General features: G+C 47.1%; 1 protein-coding gene across 1 annotated transcript; it reads right to left on the reverse strand.

Moving 5' to 3' along the window:
* Positions 1-1,254: 1,254 nt before the first annotated feature.
* On the reverse strand, positions 1,255-23,768 carry SDC1 (syndecan 1). The gene is made up of 5 exons (XM_085218080.1): positions 23,425-23,768; positions 5,891-5,972; positions 4,592-5,082; positions 4,251-4,380; positions 1,255-3,511 (listed from the first exon to the last, which is right to left on the reverse strand). The coding sequence occupies exons 1-5, from the start codon at positions 23,479-23,481 to the stop codon at positions 3,345-3,347; spliced, it is 927 nt and encodes a 308-aa protein (XP_085074206.1). The 5' UTR covers positions 23,482-23,768; the 3' UTR covers positions 1,255-3,344.
* Positions 23,769-24,268: the final 500 nt, after the last annotated feature.

The following is a 24,268-nucleotide window of genomic DNA, read 5'->3' on the forward strand; positions in this document are numbered from 1 at the left end:
AAAGTAGTGTTACTCAGTTTAAGAGCCTGGTGAAGTTGGCATGCAGCTAGAAAGTGCATTATGGCTTTCTTTTGCTATGGAAGCAAGAATACAGTTCTGAATACAGTCCCACCATTCTTCAGCCTCATCTCAAAGCCTAGAACTACCAACACTCCTCCTGACACCTTCTGTTGTGAAATGCACAGCCCACATGGCTCCTGTGCAAGCAAAGAGAGATTATAAGTTAAAAATACAGGGGCTAGGTACAAAACAAAACAGTAAGTTTCTTACATATCAGAGCACTGTCAATGAAAGGTACTGCATAGGCCAGGCACATCCAACTGATGGCCCAGCATAGCTCATACTGTAAGGTCAAATATCTCACTTGTTTCATGTTTTTGTTGCTCTCTTTTATATTTTAATAAATATGTATACATTAAAAAGTTTTGTTACTTATATGTGTTAACATTATTACATATTTTATATGCAGCCCAAAACAATTCCAAGACAATTTGGCCCAGGCAAGCCAAAAGGTTGGACAGCCATGGCATGGGCTCAGACCCACCCAAACAAGCAGAGGAGCTTTTGACTTCTTCATTTTGCGAAGGACATTTTTCTCCACTGTTCCTTCATCTCCTCCAACACTAGCTGCTGCACTCAGGAGTAACTGATGCTAAACTAAATACCTAGGCCTGCCCTGTTCTCCCTTCCTGAAGGTATGATCTCTGAATTTGTCCTGCAAAGTACATTTTAGTAGAATCATAAAATGATAAAGTGGTTTGGGTTGAAAAAGATCTTTAAGATCATGCAGTTCCAACCCCTGCTATGGGCACGGACATCTCCCTGTAGACCAGGTTGCTCACAGCCCCATCCAGCCTGGCCTGGAATGCTTCCACGGAGCGAAGGAGTCGGTATTACTCATACTGGAGCCTTTCCTGCTCTCAAAATCCTAGAGGCAGAAGCCAGGTCATAAGAGCAAGCCTTGTGGAAGACTTGTAGCCTTTTTCACCCCTTCAGGAAAGCACAGTATGATCCGCTTTTACACTAGTCTCTGCTCCAGCCTATTTGTATGTGCAGAGTGAAGCGGCTTGCCACCAACCTGGCATCCAGAGTGGGGTGAGAGCCTTCCCCATTCCAAGCTGAATCTCCCTATGTTTAGCACCACACCTCACATTTCATACTTAGAATTCAAATTCCTTAAAGACATGGAAAGTCTTACAAACCTCATCTATTTTGTGAAGCACAATACGGAGCAACACTCACAAGCTGGACACATTCTTGCCAAAATGCCATTTATTGCAGTATACCTTTACATGGCATACAGATATCCAAATGTTGCATCTTTTGTTAGAACTTGTATTTCATTTGTACCACTTAAATAACACAGAATGTCGTGTTTGTTTCACAAACTGTCAGTTTAGACTACCAAAATATACAGTTTTTCCTTTCCCTCAGCAAGGTTCTGAGGTTTGAAGTTTACCATTTTATCTTCCTGTGCTTTACAAGAATCTTTTCATAGATAAACCTATCAAACAACATTTCTACATTCCTATACAAAGCAAAGAATTACAGCTGAAATTAACACCGTCTGGTTGTTGCATTAACCTATAAAAAAAATCATTCAGTTAAAAAAAAAAAAGACATAATGGACTTTGCAGCTTTACTTAAAAACAGCCAGCTACATGTATGCACAAGTGTTTCTTAGGCATCAAGAAGAGTTTTGAATCAAAAAGTGTTTTTTCTAGGGCTTGTAGAGAAGGCACTGATTTTAGCTGCATAGCAGCTCAGGAGTGTTTTATACTTCATTTAAGTTATATAGGTTTTTGAGTTTTAGTGTTAATGTGCAATATTTCTACCAGCTGTTGCAATACTCTCCAGTATTCTCCAGTCATTCCCTCTGGCTCACCAGCACAAATATGTACATCAGCTGTAAATGCTCCTCCACCCCCCATGCCTTCTGTGCTGAGTGATGTCCAACTGACCTTGCGAGGAGCTAGCTGAAGGCAGAGCAGAAGCAAGGCTTGTGCAGAACACCACACTTCTCTTCCTGCTCGCTTTGAGATGCTCTGGAGAACTCCAAACCCTCAGTGAGGCTTCGGTGCCTTCCATCTGGCAATTGACCACCAAGAGCGTCAGGCATCCAGACTTCCCTCAGGAGGTGCTTCTTAACCCTTGCTAGTCTGACATCCCAAGGGTTGCTTCTCTGCAAAGTGCAGGAACAGCCCCTGAAGAGAGGCATTCCAGAGTCGTGAGAGCCAAGCACATCAACCTGTATATATTTAAGGTCATCTACACACTAAGCCTTCCTTAGGCTTGTGTCAGATGCTGTGTTTCTCTACTCCTTAGCTGCAAAATTACAGTATGCTGCTTTCTACCTTTCACCCCTTGTGCCAAGGTTTTCTGTAGCGCAGGAGGCAGGCCACAATCTGAGACAACTCTGTAAGCAGTGCACAGAGTGGTAGGTGCTACTATGTGCCATCAGTCATCTGGCAACTACACAGCACAGGTTGAGTATTTACAGCAGGGCAGCCAAGAAGACTCAGCACTGAAGAAGAGGGAATATCTGAGATGAGATTGCTTAGAAAAATCCATTTCTTTACCAAAGCCTAGAATGAGCAAGATGGTGATGGGACAGACCAATGCAACTGGTAAAATGAAATCTCTACTTAGTTTTTGGGTCTTTGGGGTTGGTTTGGTTTTAGTATATGTGCCAGCTGCATAGGAGCTGGTTCAGCATATGGGATAACATTGTGATCTTTCCCAAATGTAAGTTATTCTAAACCACTAAGTCATTTGCTTACCCTGCCCCTCACACCTCCTTTCACTAGCAATCATGTTCAGCATGATGTTTTATAGGCATTAAATGCTCCAAGTACGGCAGCTAGAAAGAGCTAGAGTATTGCAGTGTACCAAACATCTGCCCAGTGCAGCCATTCGTTACACTTAAAAACACATCTATGAGTTAAATAGGAAGGATCCCTGCAATACAGAATTCGAGCACTGTTAATCATTTATTCTTGCCATCCCTTTCCCTAAATATCAAACAGTTCATACATACAGTGCTCCTTTATCTTCTCCCCATCGCCTGCCCCAGCAGTCTTTAAGATAAACCAAAGCGAGTTTAGGAACTTGCAGTCCCACTTCTGTTAAAAAAAAAAAAAAAAAAAAAGTTGTGCAAGAAAGCAGGGAACGTTCAGTGAATCCAGATCTATTTTGTAGTTATAAAATTTCCAACGGCAAGGTGGTAAGGGCAAATAACCCAATGATCATATGGCTTAAGTTTAATGCAAAGCGCACTAAGAGGTCCACGTGCAGGGAGAGAAGAGTCCAAGAAAGATGTAACGAAGTGTCCTGAAGATCAGTGTTTATGCATAGAACTCTTCTTGTTTGTGTGGTTTTTGGTATCCTCCGTTAGACTGTTTCGGTTCATCCAGTGAATAACTTCCTTCGTCTTTTTTCTTCATTCTGTACAGCATAAATGCAACTAGAAACACTGCGAACACCAAGCCAACTAGTCCTCCAGCAATAACACCTAGAAGGGGGGGGAGAGATACAAATTACTCCAGACGCCATGCCAGCTAACACTGGTATGACTATGTGCTTCCAGGCTTAAAGTGTGATTCCTGAATTCATGATGTACAAATTTGACCTTTTGCCCCACCAAAACAGTCATCCTTCCATTGCCAAGAGCCCACTCATCTACATGAGGTAAATAATAGAATCATACAATGGTTTGGGTTGGAAGGGACCTTAAGATCATGCAGTTCCAACCCCCTGCTACAGGCAGGGATACCTTCCTTTAGACCAGGTGGCTCACAGCCCCATCCAGCCTGGCCTTGAATGCTTCCAGGGAGAGGGCATCCGCAGCTACACCAGGCAACCTGTTCCAGTGTCTCACCACCCTCATCTACAAATCTACTAAAGGAGATCTCCCACTGCGCCAAGCTGCAGAGCACCAAGAACAGAGCAAGACAGTGTTGCTGAACTCTAGATTAATGGACCCAAGCAACATTAGGACACTTTTACAGTAATTTTTAAGTGAAGGAACTTATAATTCCAGATAACTAGTGGTGACTGCTTTGCTATTATCAGATTAATATGTTGTTCCCATCGGGGTTTTCAGCAACACAAAATCATGAACCACCCTCATTTCAGAGAGGTCTAGCATAAAAGCTTCACTCTCATGCTCTGTGACACACTTGTAGAGCTGCAGCTTCTGCTGCCTGGGAGACTCCTATGAGAGCCAACTAGAAATCCAGAATATCAGGTACCTCCAAGAACTTCTTTTCTGTCCATAATTCCTGAGGCTCCTGCTGCTTTGGCATTCCTCCCAGAGTCAGCCGGCACTTCAGAGTCCTCGGTAGGGACCAAATCCTCATCTTTAACCAAAATGAAGTCTCCCTGTTGGGGTGTACAAAGCAGGTTATTCATGTTTTTCATCACGTCTGTTTCTATAGCTATGTTTTTTTTCTTATCTAAACCCCCCCATCAATATAAAGGATAAAACTGATCATTTGTTTGCACAAATTATCAGCCCTTCCTGCAAACCAGTCTTACTACATACACCCAGAGCAATCTCCCTGGAAAGGGTACCAAAGCTACCAGTCCTCACCGGGTCTCCTGAGCCATCTTCAGAAACCTCCTCATGTGTAGGAACAACGTTGCCTGGAGCTGTTGTGGGAGCAGCAGCGATATCCCCCTCCAGATGGGTGGTAGAGTTGGTCTCAGGCACATCTTTAGTGCCTGGCATCTCAGAGCCAGGGGTTTTAGGTTCGAGCTCATGGGCTGTGCCTGAGGCTTCTGAAGGAATTATATGAAGCACCGAAGGGAAGTGAGTAGTAGGACTTCTTGCCGTTGTTACAACTGTATTGTCTGTTGGCTTCTCATCAGGCGAGCCCAACAAGGGTGTTTCATCCTTCACAGCTACAACTGGCTCCTCTGTCACTACACGACTAGTTGCAGGTGAAGTTGTTACTTTCTTTTCAGTTCGGCTCTCAGTCCCAGGAAACAGCTGTTCATTGAAAACCACTGGTGTTGCCAGTAAGGAAGAATTAGTCGGATTTGCTGCCGTTCTCCAGGTGAGAGACTGATCAGGCAGGGAACCTGCAAAACAAAAAATATCCCCAGCCAGCTCAGAGACCTGCTGATGGTATCTGCAGGACGCTGGTCTAAAGGAGGAAGCTCAACCTGCACAGCCAATTTCTGTAGTAACAGCAGTTCACTTTTATAACTCCTTCTCTTTTTCAGCATAGTAAGAAAGGCACAGATCAATTTCATATAAAATACAAGCATGGAGGGAAACAGAAGGATATCATAGTTTAGTTTCCAGTAGCTTGCTTTTTCCTCACTGGCATCTCTTCAACTTCAATCCAACACTGAACGTCAAAAGGTGCCTCTCATGCCTTTAGGTAATCATTCTGACAGACTTTTTCCCCACCCTAAAAACCTTTTATAATGTTAAAAAAAAAACTACAGCCCATAAGAAATTGCACATCTGATGATAAAGTATGTGCTGGATGTATGCTGGCAAGTAGGTTCACACACCCTCAAATGGTATCTCCTTCCAGCTCTTGAGAGAGGCCAAACACCTTTCTTATAGTCTCTGTGCCTCACAAGTGAAGAATCACTGCAGTTTCGTACCTCTGCAAGCAATTATCAGCAGGGACATATGGTATACCTGCTTCTGCTCCATTTCAAGACTCTTACAATTCATTTTCTCCTAATTGTTTGTCTCTGGAGCAATACAAGACGAACAGATCAGGCTCCTTTTCTGTTCCAAAGTCAGTATGCTGGGATACGTGTGATTATTCTTCCCCCCCTCCCTTTTAGCCAGGATGTTCACAATGTTCATCCAGACCTTGGCACGCTCTGGAAGGATGAAGCACTAGCAGTGCAAATGCAAGTTACTCACCTGCACCTGAACCTGAGAATCCATCATCGTCATCACCAGAAGAATCAAGATCTTCAGGAGGAAGGTTCAGATTTGTAGTTTGCTTTAAAGAGAAGGGGAAAAGATGTGTTGGTGATGCAATCACTTAAACTAACCATGTGTTCGTGTGAAGTCCTCTAAGGACTCTTGAAGGTTACACAAACTTTCTCTGCTCAGACTACCTTTTCTTATTGTTCTTCACTCTTTCTCCTGCCCCAGAAAAGCAGTTCTGATCAGTCTGTTCACTGTCAGAAAGGTCAGAGTTGCTGTCTCCCTTCTCTGTGCCGCTTCCAGGCTGCACTTACTTTGGGAAAGTAGAAAGCAAGGAATGTGTTCAGAAAGCTTCATCTTGGCAGCAGCCAATGCTCAGTCCATACAAAACATAACCATGCTGCTTGAAGTTCTGGCTGCTCACATCTTTGCTTCTACCAACCTGTTCAACTTTTAAGGGAAAGAAAGGAAGGGGAAAAACAGAGTACTTTGGTTTCTCTGTCTTTCTGAGCCCTTCCAATGCTGTTGTGCTATCCGAAGCCACAGCATTTAGTGAAGTGGAATGAGATTCCTTTTAAAAAAGAGTGGACACTCCTATCAAGTTCTGAGATAGAAGCCAGTCTTACCTGTAGGAGAATACAGCCCCGAGCTCTCTCCCTGCATTGTACAAGGAGTACAATAACCAGCAGCCAAACTCTGTGCCAAAGCAAGAGGCCAAACCTCTGTTCTAACGCACTTGTTTGTCATAACACAATGTTCAAAAGCCATCCAGGATATCCAAAGAAGACAATACTAAACAAAGCAGTGTGATTACTTCATTTGTTTTGTTGGCTCCTGCTGTATATACTGTTTGTAACAGCAGACGCACGGAACTTGCATCTGATGTGTAGATCCACTTATTTCTACCAATGGTGGAATTACCACAACCTAACCAGTCATTGCTTCTGAATTTCATCTTTCCTCATTGAACTATATTTGCAGAATTTTCACACATACACCCTATCCCAGAATGGCTGAGGTCAGAAGGGATCTCTGGGTGGCCCAACCTCTGTTCAAGCAAGGAGCATGAGTGCACCCAGCACCAGGTCCAGGAGGGTTGTGGAGATCTCCAAGGAGGATACTCTGCAGCCTCCCATGGAAATCTGTGCCTGTGCTGTCACCCTCACGGTAAGGAATTTTCCCCTATGCTCAGACAGGAACTTCTGTGTTCCAGTTAGTGCCCAGTGCCTCCTGTCCTGTCCCTGGGCACCACTGAAAAGAATCTGACCCTTCCCCTCAAAACGCCCTCACCATCCATTTCCAGCCCTGCCCAGTCTTCAAGTCAAGCAGATACTGCACCATCTAAGTAAGGTCTGTCTCCAATTGTGGTTTTAGTGGGACCATGAAATCTCAGTTCATTTATATAAAAGTAGAAGCAGGTATCCTTACTGGCCTTGCTCCAGGCCCACTGTAACTCTTGTATGCATCAAAACAGTGTTGTTTAGAAACAAGGCTTGTTTTCATTCTAGGAATGAAGTCATCCAGCAGTGGTACAATGTCAGACAAAGCAACTGAGTTTTCTCATTGTCAACTTTATTACTTACACGACTGTATTTATTCACTCCATTTCTTTTGAATGTATTGGGTTTGTACAGTTTTCTTTCCCTTCCTTTATGCCTTACCCATTCCAGATGCTTCTATAGAACAATTCATTCCCAAGGTAGTTAACTAGCCCATTAGATGTTTAAAAGGCTTGACGTCTCAGAACAGAAGTAAGCAGGCAGCCTGTCAACAACTTATTCACATCCATGACCTCACCTCTTCAAAGCAATCACTACAGTTAGATAATTTAAGGACAAAAATATAAAAGAACAAGAACACACACATTGAGCCTTTTTAGCATCCTTCTTTGGTTGCCACTTCACTACTGGTAAAAAAAATATATCTTTTCTTCAGGCTTCTAGCATACTTCTAGAACAACTTCTAAGTTGCCTTTCAATCTTTTGTTCAGCTGCACGTCATCGGGTGATGTGGATTTTCAGATCTGCCCCTGCTTGTCTGCTCTGTGCTTATGCACTCATCCATGGAAACTAGGTCAGAGAAGTACTTCCTGTATGCCTTCCTGCTCGTGTCCAAGGCCAGTGACTCAGCCGAGCTGATCTCACTGCACTTCAAGTATTGAGTACGAATTATTGGTGCTGAAAGAACATGGAAAGACTGCCAGGCTTCCCAAATTCCACTGCCTTGATCTTTCTTCCTTTCCAGTAAGTTCAGAAGCAAAGTCAGGCTTCATAAACAGCACCACTGGACTGGGGGATTGAGAGCATTTTTCTCCAACTTTTGTTCCATCATCACCAGAAATCACAATCCTTTGTTCTCTCACCCAGCTTGGCTTTGGGTGCAGAAGGGGGATATGTTCTCCTCCTGGTGGGAAGATGTTAGCAGTCCCTCCAAGGTTTTAGCTGAAGAATGTGACTACCAAGACAGGCTAAGACCTGACACCACAGTCTCTACCTAGGATCAACATTAACTTCCCTCCAAATCTGAACCTTCAGAGGTAGCTTATACAGGATTTCTAAGAAACCTCAGGAGACATTACAGAACCACTTGCGTGTTTTACCAGTAAGAATGCCCACAAAGTGATGTAATTCATGACACCATCCGATTTCGTGACACAAACATCAAGGAAAATTTATGTAATTGTTCACTTAGATAGACTACCCTTATTGCTCCATGAATTGTAGCCTCAGTAGGTGTGAAAGGCAATGTCCTTTCCTTCTGACACCACAGAATTTAAGCACTGCAGGAAGGTCATGCTTCTGTAATGATTTGCTATCACTGAAGAACTTCAGACACAAGGCTAGCATAAGTCTGTGACTCAAAGCAGCACTGGAAGAGATCAAACTAATCCAGGTTTGGAATTAAAAATAGAAGAGGTACTGTGCTGTTCAGACAAACACACACCTCATGGTCAAGGCTTGTCCATGACCTTTCATTGCAAATGAGTTTCACCAAGGGGAGAGGTCTGGGTTAGTCAAGAGGATTAGGAGTGCAGAACACAGATAGAATTGCCAGGCTGTGTTATACAAGTGCTGGAAAGAAATCAAAGCTTCGTTCTGCTGAAAACTCTGCATCACATTAGCTACTGTAGGTGTGCTTTTAGAAATCGCTTCCATCATCATCCAGGTGAATTTTCAGACCCCCTGGGTCTACTCCCAGACCATTCATATTATGCAAGAGCTGCTCTGAAAGTAATGCTTGCTATTTTATTAAGTTGGTCCACGAGGTCAGAGGTGGATGTCAGCAGCATAGCAGCAGAGATCCAACCTTCCCACCAATACCCCATTACCTGTTGTTGCCGTGTGACAGATGGCAGCAGAGGGGCAGTCTGACAGCACGGAGTCTGACATGGAAGTGTGGATGAAGCAAAGGTGAGCAAGTTAATTCCTTCAGGCAGAAAAAAGTTCAGCAGACATCAATGAATGCCAGTGTGTGCCACTTCTGGAGATCAAACAGTGGATGTGAGCACAGTGATGCAGTGGGTGCTGCTTTCCAACACAACAACATGAAAGATAAGCCACGTTCCAGGCAGCCATGCAGATTTTTTTTTTTTAACAAGCGTGGCATACATGCTCTTGTACATCACTGACAAAAATGCACAGCTTATGGTGGTGACTATGTTGAAAACTAGTGCTTTGTAGCTGAGAATCTCCTCTATCCACCAGTGTCATTGCACTCTTTGTATCTGCTGTAGTTTTTGCAGAAATAAAGAAAAGACATTACATTTGGAGCAGCCTACATAACTGATGAGAGACTGGATGAACACAGTTAAGTACAGCAGTGGATCCTTTAAGGACAGAGCTCTGATGGCATTAGTCAAAGTGCCATCAGAGTATTCTAGTCAAAGATTTGGTGATTTTGCTATTCCATCTACGTTTTTTACTTTAAAAAAGATTGATAGAATCACAGAATCATTAAGGTGTGAGACAAATAAAATCATCTCGTCCAACTATCAACCCCATGATTCAACAAGCTTTTTTTTTTATTATTAATTATTTTTAAATGCATCTCATACAACCGACTAGAAATACTTGCCGAGCGCAGCGAAAGCCCTTGGGATTTGGTGTCACTGATCTCAGTTGCACAACAGGACAGATAAGCATTTTACCAGCACTTCTGATAGCTGAGCAGTGCCTGTTAAGCACTTCCTCAAGTCTCAAGCAGCCTGTCTAGGGGAAACCCTCGGGAAGCTGTAGGGTTCTGCTCTCACTGAGGGCTGTATTGTTACACAACAATAGCTATTCAGTTCTGCTGGGACAACCAGAAAGCTGCTCGGTGGCATCTTCAATTTAATCAAAAACTTTCACAATTCATTAGCAATATTATTGGCTCCAGAAGTCTGACACACAGCAGACTCGTAAAGAAAAAAATTTAAAGCATAATTTCTACCCATTCTTCAGTCTTCATCTTGCTCCCAGTCTCTACCCAAGAATCCTCCTGTGCTGCTCAAGCAGGGATCCATCTCAAGCACTGTCTCACGATGCAGGCGACATTCATAGTTTATTAGTTGATCTCACCCCACCCAAACTGGAAGCCACATTTCTTTAATTTCAAATCGGGGTGTATGTAAAAGGAAGCAGCATTTTTCAAACTGCTCTTTGAGGTAAGCAAAACCACTGGCTTTGCCACAAGCTGCTACAAGCCCTGAACTAGATTAGGGATGATTTGTATCCCACTCTTATTAATCCTAGTTACTGATCAGCCAATTACAGCAGTGTCAAAAACACCTGAAATCCTCCATTACCTGAATAATGCTGTTAAATCTGCACATTTGTTCCTCTGAGTCGTAAATCCTCCTCACTGAGCTGAGAAGCAATGAGCTTTTCCAGCTCAAACACCTCCCTGAGCAACCTGCAAGATTCTGCCAGCGTTATGGGAAGCAAAACCAACAACCTGCTATGCTGTTTGAAGAGATTTACACAAATAAGTATTTGCTTTCTAATTTGCCTACCACATATTATACTGCAGACTTAGACAAGGATTTGAGCAGCCCCAAAATAAACCCACGTGAAAAGGTTTCTTTGATCTTTTTCTATATATTGAAGGACAATTCTGTTACAAGGGCTAGCTCTGCTATCTAAGGCAGGGCAGCCTGAGGAGCTTCTGGCCTCAAAATATTTATATTAGTGCGTGGGGAGATAAAACCTCCTGCTGAAAGAAACTTTAGCTTTGTTAGACCTTGATATTCTGCAGTTAAAAACCTACACATGATTAACTCCAGTCCCAGCTCTCTAGAGTCTTCAGACAACCTCGACTGTTCAGCAAAAAGAAGGCAGAACCACCACCAACCTCACCTTATTCTCCTCCTGCAGCCTGCTAGCACTGTCAGCCATGTGCACCTTTCATTTTAAATGGACAGACTTAAATTTTGGGGTTGCTGAAATAGAACTGATGCTCTTTATGTGACGAGTCAGAAGCGACAGTGGTGTGCACACCTGACTCATTAGAAGCCAAGAGCAGCATGGCAACATCTCAGCTAGCAGCTCTTCCAGATGTTCCTCCTGTCATTCCACAGCTCAGGATAAGCAGCCTGGTGACCCTGCAGGTTAATGAAGTAGTTCTCATCTCAGAGGAGCCAAACAAGCAGGCTAGCAGCAAAGGTCACAGCAGAAAGCCAGCTACTGTCCTCCAAGCAGCCCACAGACTGCATGGAATCACAGAACATCCTATAGGAACAGACCCACAGGATCACGGAGTCCGACTCCTGGCCTCACACAGGGCCACCCAAAATCCAGACCATGTGTCTGAGAGCAGCGTCCAGATGCTCCTCAAACTCTGGCAGCTCAGAGCCATGCCCACTGCCCTGGGGAGCCGTTCCAAGGCCCAACCACTCTCCATATAGCTATTCCATATGCACTGCAGCTACAGTTCTATTAGCTGCACTCTCACCTGCTCGCTACCACGCTGTTGCCCAACCACCATTACATCTCCTCCTTACTGTGACAGGGCAACTTTTGTAATTAAGTAGGGCCAAAACCCAGCAATCAACATGCCAAGAGTGAAAAGGAGCCAGCTTGTCACCGTCAGCTTGGGTTTCACATTCTGCAGCACAACCCTTTCAACTGCACTTCACCCCACCACCTCCCGCACAAGGAGTCACTCCCCGGACCATCCCCCGTATTCATGCAGTCTTGTGGTGACCCAGATCAGGGAACTGGTCTGGTTAAAGAAGAAAAAAAAAAAAAACAAAAAAACAAAGAAAACCAACACTGTCATGCAAAGAATTTTCCAGCAAGACCAGTTCTGTGCTCAGCGCATGAATGCACAAGTGTTTGTATTGGCACAGGGCACAGCACGGCAGCCAGGGCTGCGGGAGCAGTTCCTACAGAATCACAGCCCAGGTTCCTGGGATGCTGACACACACTGAGCACCCTGCGGCAGAGGGGCCATGAAATACCCTGCTGCAGCTGTGCATTATGGAAATGTGCATCACCGCCCTCAGACTGCAGGCAGCATGCAAAGCAGAGGCTGACTCAAAGGACCGCACAGGTTTATTTAAAAGGGAGCAAGCAGAGAGGTTGCAAGGAGACTTCCTTTGTTCGGGATAGGTAAGGTTTGTTCTTGAGACTCAGTTCTGACACAGCTGAGCTGCTTCCCAACCATCTCTCAGCCAACTCTTCTACAAGTTCAGTGGGTCCTTCAACAACACAGAGAAACTCCAAATCTGTGCTCCTGCTCTCTCACCTGGATGTATCAAACCAGAGAGTTAATACACACTGCTTTTACTCACATCAACCCATTCTGTACAGCTAAGCAATACAGTTCAAGCCAACAAATGGATCTCAACATGCCTACAAACTAGCACCCAGTGGCAGGTGTGGGCTGTCATAATATAGCCCAAGCAGTCACAATCAGAGCTCAGTGCCTCATTTCCCACATTCAAGGCAGCCTGTTTTGAAGATGCAGAGAAGCTCTTTCCCTTTAAGCTAATCTCATCAGAAGCAGTCAGTTCAGTCTTGTGCTAGAACTGCTCTTCTTTAAGGAGCCTTTGCTACAGCTCTTTAACATACTTGATAGTTCAGTCATACGTTTCTTCAGATAGCACAAGAAAGCCACAGTCAATGCAAAATCCTAAAGAGCTGCGCCCAGCAGGTGCAGGAAAAAAAAAAAAAAAAAAGTCCCAGCAGCTGACAGCACCAGTTCGTCCTGGGGAATTACAGTTTCAGCTAGTCTGAGAGATGAGCAGCAAGGTGCAATAGCTGAGACCTGGACAAATCTAACATGTCTTCAAATCCTTCAATTCAAGGTCACCAGCATTTCTTAGTTTGTGGTGGAGAAAAACTAGCAGCAGAGGTTGAGTTTTGCAGCCAACAGCCTGTTCACTTACTGGATTGGAAAAGCACTGATGCAGAATGGCCTACGTCCACCCAAAGCCAGTGGTTGGCTGCCAGTCCAGAAACCCTGAGCTAATACAGTCTAAAAAGCAAGTCTATACTGCAGGTCACATTCTCTATGCACTACAATCCCTTCCAGTGAGGACTTCAGAATCTCAGAACCACTACCCATGCACACAACACAGATAAGCATGGCCCTCCCAGTACAACAATTAAAAGCGGCAAGAACTACAGCTCCTGACACATCTTCATCCCCTTGCAGCAGCATAGCCACGTGCCCTCTGGTTACCATACATCCCAACATGCCTAGTTGCTGCAAAGACCAGACATATGACATTGGCAGCCATTTAAATGGAGACTTGTCTTTGCAGTGTTACCCTCTAACACATACATACATGCTGACCTTAGGTCTCCAACAGCAGACCCAGCAAAAGCAGTCCCTGTACCCATCCATGTGCTCACCTATACTGCCATGAACAGTCTGGCTTGCAGCTGGGCACAAATTCTTCTCCTTGCACCATCTCCAGCTGTCCACACTTCCTGTGTTACAGACCATCACTGAAGTTAAAGTCCCAGCAAAGCAAATCAATTTGTTGCAGCTCTTAGTTCAAACCCAGTTTTAGACTACATCTTGGCTGCATTAGGCAAACTATTGCCAGCAGGTCAAGAGAGGTGGTTCTTCCTCTCTACTCACTCAGCATTGGTAACAGTGCATCTCCAATGTTAGGTCCAATTTTGGGCCCCCCTGTATAAGACAGACATGGGCATACTGGAAAGAACCCAGTGTAAGGACAAGATAATCAAAGGACAGGAGCACTTCTGTGATCAGTCATTCGGCCCAGGAAGTTCCAGCTCAGAAACTGGACACATGTCTGTAGGAAAGCATGATGTGCTCTTCAGCTTCTCAAAGTAGGCTGGTGGCACTCAGCAGCACCAGGAAAATATGCATGTGCCCCTGGTCTCTGGGAAGCCTCTTTCCTGAGGACAGATGCCACACAACTTGGCTGGTGGAACTGCTACCCATCTCAAATGAGCTCCATATTCTTTTGCATCAGCATGACCAAGGCTACAACTGCACCAGTGCCCTGACCGGAAGAGACACATTCCCATAAGTCAGAGGTGACACCAAAACCATGCTACGTGGTATTCTGAGAGGGAATAATGATCTGTTCACCTTATGAAGGGAAGTCAACATACAATTAAAAATAATAATTCCTGGAGGCAGAAGGTATGAGGCAAGAATGAATGCAACAGCCTTCAGTATCTATGCATATGGCCAGGAGAGGACCCGGGTTCTTATCTTAATCCTAAGAGCTTCTCTCTTCTCCTCTAGGTATATTTCACTCTAGATAATAGCAAGGAGCCAGGAGACAAAGCTGTATGATCTTCTTGAAGGATCACAGAAGCATTTTCACTGTATTAGTAATACACAAACAGGTTTCTAATTGGAGCAGAACACTTGCAGTACTAAGCTTGTTCAGTGAAATCCAAGATTCAGATAAAAATTCCTGGACATCACACTGAGAATTTACTGAGAGTATTTCTTGGATCCCCCACTTCTCTCCAAGTACATCCCCTCTGCAGAGCTCACTGATTAGAAAAATTGGGAATCCTTCAAGAAGATCCACCCGGCCCAAACAGACACATCCCAATCTCTGTCTCACACGTGCACCAGATGGCAAGGTGGGTCACACTCACAACCCTTATGCTGTTGTTCACCAGTCCATTGCAGAAGGCACTGACCATTTGCAAGGGAGGTGCAAAAAGCAAACCAGGCTTGGGCAGCAAAGTGAGTCAGCAGTCAGCATTCAGCAACTGCCTTCCGATTTGGTCACGCTCGCTGTAGTTGAGCTCTAGCTAGTTCTACAGAACTCTGTTCTGCACAGCAAGGCTCGTGCCAGCCAACTGCAAGCTTGCATTTGCTTCTACGCCCCACCATTTCCAGCTTCAAGAAAACCAGCATGGATGTGAAGAAATTACATCTTCCATTACATTCATGAGTCATGCCACAAGGTCTGTTTTATCCACAGCATCTCATAGCATTGACTAAGCACAGCCTGTTGAGAATGCAGATGCCGTCCCTATCAAACAGCTGCAGTTGCATTAGCATGACTAAGCCATGCACAAAAGGACTGAACATCACCAGATGCAGCAGTCACACCTCAGGTTGAGAAAACTTCCCTTCTCCCATTCCAAAAGTCCTCTTAAAAAGGCACTTTCAGCTTCGCCCCTTCCCTCCACACAGCCTCAGTAGTTCTCAAGTGCTTCTGTGGCAAAGGAAAACAGAGCCGCCAGTATTTCAGGTATTACCAACCTCCTTGGAATCAACAGCAGTAAGCTAGGTGGTCTTTGGGCACAAGCTGGACCACATTTCAGCAAATTATTCCGATGTAGAACACTGGTCAAACTGGACAAATTTCCTGTGAGAAACACAGACTCTCACAACCACTGGAGCATACAGAAAGATGTGCCCACATAAATGGTGCTGAGATCACGTTCCCAGCACCAGGGCTCTTGCATTCAGGTTTACAGATGCATTGGCAATCCTGCTTGTTAAGACCAAGGTCTGACAGCAGTCACTACTGCCCCGTTTACAGTTAAATTATGCAACGCCTAAATGAGACTATGTTAGCTGGCTGGTGTATTTCCAAACTGAATTCACGAGGGTGTTCGAGTATCATTTCAAAGCTGAAGCTTTGAATGAAATCCTCCCTTCAGAAATAGTTGTAGAAAACCTGCTGCTGCAGTTGTGCACCAATCGCCTACATTTTGCTCACTACAGAGAGGACATTAGGCACTTCTTGAGTAAACACCGTGTGGATTAACATTAAACAAAGTGATCGATTCAAACTGCTCAGTGTTGTACCTATAGAATGGATTACTACAAAGGAGAGTGGGCAATGCAAGAAAAGTGCTACAGTATCAAGTTAGTCTTAGCACAACAGCCCCTAGGTCAGACAAGCAATACCTTCAGAATAGTTAGACGCTGAGTAACAGGCCTGGTCTAGTATTAGATACACAGGTTGGTGGCCCTGCCTCTGGAGTTTGGAGCTTGGTGATCCTTGAGGTCCCTTCCAACCCAAGCCATTCTATGAAGACACTGTTCAAACAGCAGTAACTCAAAGATGCTTCATAGAGGAACACAGTTCTGGGTCTACTCAATGATCACGAACTCTAGTCAGCACAACAGACCTCTAAAGAAAGCAGAGCATAAAAGACTCCAGGACAGTCTTATGGGCTAACTCCAAAATTGCAGGCTGAGTACTAGCTCCACCTTCACTACCATTTTGTGGTCGTGTTGAACGCTTTGCCATTCCAGGTTTGTATTATTATTCACCTTATGGGTGTCAGGACTGACTGCATAGAATTTCTCCAGCACCTTTTGCTGCTTATCCCGATACACCCTAAAAAGGGTCAGTATTCAATGAGAGAGTCATCATATCCTACTAAGGGCTTTTACTTTCTTTTACTGTATACTGCAGTTTTCACAATTTCCTAATATTCTGGGCCTGATGCCAGAGACCCACTGGCTACATGCATACTCCTAAATTAAACAACGTAAGTGAACATCCCCAGGCTCTGGAACGCAATCTATACCATCAAATTATTAGGTGGATCTCAGGCACAGTTTCAAGCCTTGCCAACTGGTGTGCCCCCAAATGATGCATGGGAACATTCCCCAGCAGGCAACCTGGATGCAGAAGGGAACATAAGGGGTTGCTATGGGATAGGTGAAAAGAATAAGTAAGGTTTGCTCTGTGATCTGGAACTTAAGTTGGCTACAGGACAGAGTAGCTTCTGGTCCATTTAACTTACAGGAACTAGTGTAATATGGAGTCACTTCTCCCTACCCCCCACCTTCACTCTTTGGCTGCATGCTGGGGCAGGAGGGGGTAGTACCGAGCACTCAGTTCTTTCTGGCTATGATAATTCTGACTTCATATTACTCATTATCACATCTCCCAGCTTCTGTACTAAGAAGCTCCCCACCATTTCCCAGCTACAGAAGCAGGCTGAGGAACTTTTTACAAGTTATTTAAAGATGCTTCAGAGCAGAACTGATGCCACTGGAGGATTAAGCTTGCAGCTTTCCTGTTTGGGGCCATGAGTCAGTTGATGTAAGTGCCCGATAGCAGAGCACTCCTTTGCCACTGCCCAGACATGCCAGAGTCAGCCTCCTTTGTTAGTTAGGTGCTTTGTTCGCTGATGGGAAAGTAGTCACAATCTAGATGATTCCTCCAGTAGGACTGAAAGAGATTTAGAAGTCAAGGCTGTCTAGCTCCAGGCTGTTAGGCAAGTTTCGATGCAAGCCTCACTACCACTCTTCCACTGCAACGCAGGTGCTACTTGCAACCTGGCAGAGCCAGCAGAGTGGGTAAGTCTCATTCGGCCATCAAATCTGCCAGGCGAGAGGCTCTACTGCAGTTTCATTAGCACAGAGTACAGCTGAGCATTGGAAAAATACCACGTTACTGTTTGCGTCTGATATTAATTCAAGCAAACCTTGTGGTTCCTTTGGTTTGAACTTTTGCTCCTCTTACCCCTCAACCACATGACCAAAGACAGCCTGGGCTCTGTCACTAAAGAAAGTGCCTATTAGCTGGTCAATGGGATAATAGGGCTTCTCTTCTGCTTGCTTTGTTAGACACAGGATGCCCTGAGCTCCTGTAGGAGTGCAGAGCACAAGCACACAAGCCTCCCACATCACCTATCCTGGGGTCAGGGCTACAGCCTCCACATCCTGCTGTCAGCTGGTCAACAAAATGCACAAGACAGAGTAACCTGTATATGTACGTACACTTCTTCCCCCTGTTAGTCTCAGAAGTGTACCAAAACGCATCATTTCCTGTTTTAGGACAGGAAAGAGCCAGGTAATCTCTTCCTACAACACCAGAGCTGCTAGCCCTGACCCAAGAGAGCACACAAAGGCTTTCGCCAACACAGCCACAGCAGTACTGCCAGGACACAGAGCTTCACAACAGCTCTCATCTGGAACCAGTTACACTAATCACTGCTTGCTCTCCAGATGGCAGCCTGACTTCACTTTCCTCTGCCCACCTCTGGCTTCAATATGCAGTCTGCTCCCCTACTAGCCCCTAGATGCAAATGGCTGGATGAAGCTGCTGACTATGTACCACCACCACCATTAGAAACTAATTAAAGCTCTTCTGTGTTCCACGTGGGACAGACGTGGTCTGCAGTGCTGCCCACAAAGCATTTGTTGATGGCTCCATACAACTGGAGCAGAGTTCAAGTTTCCTTCCAATTAAGAGGCAATCAGCTCCAGATCACGTGGCACAGGCAGACAAAGGAGCAACCCACTGTAGCATGGCACACGTGAGCTCAGCTGATAGAGCCAGGACACCCAGAGAAGCTGTTGCATGAACCAGCTGTACCTGCAGAAGGCTGCTTGGGTGACACTGTGCCTGGCAACACCAGCAGCCAAGCATCAAGATATCAGTCTTTGCTCCACCAGGGGCTGAGGACACTGCCATTGCAGCACAGTGAAGTTACAGGGTGGAGCATGAGAGGAGCACAGAGTCTCCTCGAAAAGCAAGAAAGCCTGAGTATTTTCAGCTGGTTGGCAGGCAGGTCCCCATCCTTTATCACTGCCTTCCATTTAGTTGGAATTCATTCTGCTAAAGCAGTCCTTAAAGGCTTTCAGGTATCAGAAGAACCCCAAACACTAGGAGACAAGATGAATGGACATAAAAGTGAATAATATGGCAAAAATAAAGTCAATGGAGAAGAGAGTTCTGCCAGAGAGCATGGCAGCAAGATGCATGAGTCAAAACTCAAGAAGGTTTCAAACTAGAAGCCTTGCAGGAACGCCATAGCTTACAACATCTCTGTGACTCAGTTGTAACTGCAGCTCCAGTGACTCAAGAGGAAATTCTATTAGCAGCTCCATCCAAAGCCCACTAACCCTCTTGGTTCCCATCCAGTAAAGCAGGCCTCACTGGTGAGACTGGTCTCAGCAGTGACACACAAACATTACAGCTGAGCGTGGCACGGAGCCCGAGCTAACAGACTCTGTTGGACCCAGGCCGGTTCCACGAGACCTAGAACATCAGCTGCAGCCAGGCACTGCTTGAGAAAACTGAGGGGTTGGGAAACCACCGCATTAGCAGATGTCGCTCCACGAGAGTTGCTTGTAGGAGGTCCAAATGTTATTTTGCCTTGAGGTGAGACTTCACAGCACAGTAACTTTTCCACCAGCATCTCCACAGCAGAAAGTGCACTATCTCAGGTTTCAGCCAGGCCAGATAAAGCTCATTGGTGCAGTACAACAGGAGCCCAGCAGAGCAGTAGTTCAAATGGAGCATGCTGGTTGGCTCTAACTTAGGGACCCGTTAAGAATACTGACCCTCAGTGCTCCAAAAGGTACAACCACATGATCTTGGCATTTCAAAGCATCTTCTCAGCACAGAGAAATGAATCTGCAAGACTCAGCAGAAGTCCTTGTGCCTCCGGTCCCAACAATTTCCTCTTTGCACCTTCATGCTTATGCTCATGTTTCTCCCATCAGAACAGAGATCCAGGGCCCAGCTGTACTCCCCAACTTCAGCCTCCAGCAGAGCACGGCTGGAGCATTGTTTGGGGGCACTGACCCAGTTGCACCAGAACAGGAGTGAGCTGAAAGCTGATGTTTCCCACCGCTTTGTTGGTTCTCTTGGCACAGCCACAGCACCTATCTAGCCTGTTTGTTTATGCAGAGGGCCACCAGGAAAGTTTCACCAAGTAGAGCGGCACATTCACCTTATCGCTCTCAGATAGAAACATAAAGGCGTCTATGCTCCCTTATGGTCAAAAGGAGATCTAGCCAACAGAACCCAGACAAGCCACTCACCCTGAAGCAGACACACGGGCTCGTCAAATAACCACTCTCTGGCTCACCGATTACACCATTGTGACTATATTAAGAGCTTTGGCACCTCGCACACACAAACTCACATTCAGGTGCCTGAGCACCAAGTGGACGTTGTCCTGAGGGCTTGTGCCACCTGAGGTACTCCAGTGTCAGCAGGCACAACAGGGTCTGGCTGCGCTGGAGTCCTGTATTAATAGCTGAAGAGATGTCCAAAATGACATCTTAGAGGAAACTTAATTAGATGTCAGGGGGACATCTTTCACTGAAAGGGTGGCTGAGGTGCTGACACAGGCTGCTCAGAGAGGGTGTGGATGCCCCACCTCTGGAGACATTCAGGGCTGAGTTGGATGAGCCTGCCAGGTTGGGCAGCCTGATCTGGTGCCCGATTTAAGTGGTTGGCAATAATGCCCACAGCAGGGGGTTGGAACCCAATGGTCTGTGAGGTCCCTTTTGACCCAAACTGTTCTGTGATTCCATGAACATATGCAAGCTGCAGTGTTGAAGCACTGTGACTTCACCGGCATCACCTCCTCAGGAAAGGCGTCATCTCTCTCCCAAGAGGATTCCTCCTCTATCCATTCCTACAGCCAGCCTTGCTAAAGTTCCAGCTCCCTAGCTGTGAGATGGCATACATAGTTGTGGAACATCCATCTCAGAGGCATTACTATGGTCCTTAAACACACAAGAGCCACATCAAACAAGGTTCTACTATCCAGGCCACCTGGAGACATCTACACACTAGCAATGCAAAATACATACTTAAAATGGACCAATTTTGCTGCTAGAACAGCAGCCTACACTTCAAGTTAGTGCACTCACTTAATTTTAGAAGGCTTACAAGTTCCCTGCACTTGCTGTAACACGTCTCAGGTTGTTAAAGAGGATTGTTTGGTTTCCAGAAGTTTCAGAGTGCTGCCATTACAAATGTTGCTCTTCCAGCCACTTAAAGCCGAGAGCAGCCTGGAACAAAAGGCAACCAACTTGCACTGAAGCCCCCTACCCCACACCAACCATAGCTTACAGCTCTCTGCTTTGTCAGAGTTGAATCATTGTTTACTGGGAGGGAGCTACCAGCAAGCAAGCATTCACATAGAGGAACACTGTTTACAGCACTTGATAAATTAGGTGACGCTGCTCTGTGTGTATTCCTGCAGAAGAAAGTGTTTCCTTCTCATCTGCTGCCTACATGTTTCATAAGCAAGCTGGGCTACCTCATTTCTTCTAATTAGCTTACGTTCAGATAGGAATGACATCACCCTTGGAAAAAAAGTTCTGCCTGCTCTGCTAAGCTTGCGTTGACCAATAGCGCACATCTACACCTGCTGGAACAATCCAAACTCTGTCTTCCTCAAGGCACAGGCTGGGTTATCCACTGTCCTGCAGCAGGTCATGTATCCCAGCTTGGCTGGACTCCCAACAAGACTACATCCCAGAGGAGTTTCCCACTGAGAGAATAAACAGGCAAATCCTTTAGGATGTGTCAGCCTTCTTATTTCAAGAAAAGCAGTGCTCCTATTACTCCAAAGAAGGAATTTAATGTCACACAGGATGTTCGAGCAAGGCAGTGTCATCTTGAGGAAATAGTAAGGGGGTTCCTACTATTCCTGCATGTAAGAGCAGTCAGAAAGAATGCTGTCGTGTGGCTCCTTTCTTGTCCCGGCTGCTTAGCAAAGCCCTGCAGCAATAGCCAAGGCCAAATCACGTGCCAGAGGCAGACCACCAAGAGCCAGGCACACCCATAACAACACAACTCGGCAAAGGACCATCCCAGGTCACTCTGCTTCCCATGCTCAACGTTGAGTCCTTCTGCCACTATGACTCCAGACCGGTGGGAAAGGCAGCTTCTTCACTGACATTTCAACATGGGAAATCAGCCACGTGATCCCCAGGAGGGAAGCAGCAGCACTGAGTCACTGCTGAGCACCCAAGGACTTTTACTCTGTGCTCACGCCAGACGCCCCTCAACCTGAAGCATCATCCAGCATCTCCCACACACTGGAAAACTCCATATGAATGTTCACCTCACACCTTTATTATGTCTAATAAGAAACATTTATCGTAGGGTAATTTTATCTAACTCCACTCCAGAGGCCACAAGTAAACTGCAGGTTTTCCACTTTATTTCTTAAGATGCTCACTCAGAAACAGTGAGTGGGCCCCTCTCTCATGACACAGGGCCGCTTACACTCACACGCCTGTCATTTTCAGCCACCTCACAGCCTAACCACTCACCACCACGAGGGCCAGATGGCCCGACCTACAGGCAGCACTCAGGGCGGCACTGCAGAGCTGCAGGTACTGGGCTCAGCTCAGGTCCTGCTGTTCTGCCACGCCTTAACCAACCACTGCTGGAAAGCATCTCCAGAGCACTTCCAAATCGCAGTATTGAGTTGGAAGGGACGCTTGATGGCCATCTAGCCCAACTCCCCTGTAGTGAGCAGGGACCCTACAGCTCCAGCAGTGCTCAGAGCCCTGCCCAGCCTGACTTTGAGTGTCCCCAGAGACGAGGCATCTGCCACCTTGGGCAACCTGTGGCGGTGCTCCCCTGCCCTTACTGTAACAACTTTTTCCTTGCATTCAGCCTCTTTTCGTTTGAAACCATTTCCCCTCGTCCTTTTTCGCGTCTTTTCCCTTCCTAACCCCCCCGAGGGGCAGCAGACCCCACAAGCGATGCCCCCACACGGAGCTCGAGAGCCGCAACAAGTGCCACGCTGCCGGGGAAAGGCAGAGCCCGGCAGAGCCATCCTCTGTTCGTGGATGACATCTGGCGGCTGCAGCCGCACGGAAACCTGGCTGCCGGGGCTGACACGCTGCCCTCAGCCCTATGGAGGCTCCGGGCCGCTCCCCGGCAGAACTCCCGGAGCTGGGAGGAGCTCTCTGACAGAGAAAGAGGGGCTGACGGAGCGGCCGGGACGGCGCACGCCTCGGGGAAGCGCCGAGCCGAGCTCCGGGAGCTCTTATTTGAGGAAGAGAAGCCCCGGGCGCACCCTGCCCCGCTCACAAAGGGCCGCACGCGGGGGCCGCGCTCCGGCTCTCTCCGCTTTCCGAGACGCGGCGCGCTCGCTGCCTCACACCGGGGCGGGGCCGCCAGCAGGTCGCGAGCGGCAGCAGCGGGTCTGGTTTGAATTAAGACTCCCGGAGCACAAAAGGCCACGGAGCCGCTCCCCCCACGCTAACCCCGTCGACGTGAGGAGCCGAACCCGCGGGGATCCGAACCCGTGCCTCCCGGATCCCCGCCGCCCACGTGCGCCGCTCCTCCCGCCCGCCCGCCCGCCGCTCACCGGGACGGCAGCATGGAAGCAGAGCGCTGCCAGCAGCACGGCCACCGCGGGCAGCATCGTCCTCCTCCTCGGCGGGCCTCGGGAGCGCGCAGCCTGCCCTCGTCTCGTCGCTCCTGTCCCGCTCTTCGGAGTGCGCTTTTAAACGACCGCCGCCTCTCCCCCCGGAGTTTTCAGTACATAAACTTCTATTTTCAATCACTCTTATCTTTCCCTTCGCGCGCGCTGCCAAACCAGCCTCCCAACAGCGCTCTACGGCCGCGAGGAGTTGAACTCTGTCTTTTAATGAACCCACGGCAACAACCTTCACCTTACGGCCACCCCCTCCGGCCCCGCCCCGCCCCGCCCCGCTCCCCTCGGCCCGGCCCCGCCGCCCGCCCCCGCTTCCTGCCGCCCCGTACCTGCGCGCCGCCCCGCTCCCCCCGCCCGGAGCCTCGCTCCCCTCTGCCTGCATTCCCGCATTTCCTCTGCGGCGGCGTCGCTCCCGCCGAGCTTCCTTCCTCCTCGCTAAAAATAATGGGAACTTTATAGCGCTCCCTTCCCTTTCCACGGTGGGAACGTCCCGGGGGGGCCCCTCCGACCGGCGGGGGTTGCTCCCCAAAAGGAAGGGGGGAGCGCGGCTGTGCACCCCAGTCCGCATGGCACCAGGGACGGGCCTTCTAACGGGGTGACACGAGGTAAAACCACGCTGCCTCGGGTCTCTGCTTCCAGAGCAGCCTCTTTCCCCTTTTGAGTTAAAAGCAACGTGAGTGCGATGGATGGGCACCACGTGCCCTCATGATGGATGAGGGACAGCGGGCGTGGGGCCATGGCGCCCTGTGCTGGGGGGCACCCAAAGGAGAGCCAT

This window comes from Meleagris gallopavo, chromosome 2 (assembly GCF_905368555.1).
Source record: "Meleagris gallopavo chromosome 2, MGAL_WU_HG_1.1, whole genome shotgun sequence".
NCBI lineage: Eukaryota > Metazoa > Chordata > Aves > Galliformes > Phasianidae > Meleagris > Meleagris gallopavo.

Bases quoted from the DNA above. Each gene is read 5' to 3' on its own strand.
- SDC1 (XM_085218080.1), bottom strand. From the start codon at position 23,481: ATGCTGCCCGCGGTGGCCGTGCTGCTGGCAGCGCTCTGCTTCCATGCT. The intron at 5,083-5,890 runs GTGAGTAACTTG...TTTGTTTTGCAG, and splicing joins ATTCTCAGGTTCAGGTGCAG to GTTCCCTGCCTGATCAGTCT. The intron at 4,381-4,591 runs GTGAGGACTGGT...ACACCCCAACAG, and splicing joins AAGATGGCTCAGGAGACCCG to GGAGACTTCATTTTGGTTAA.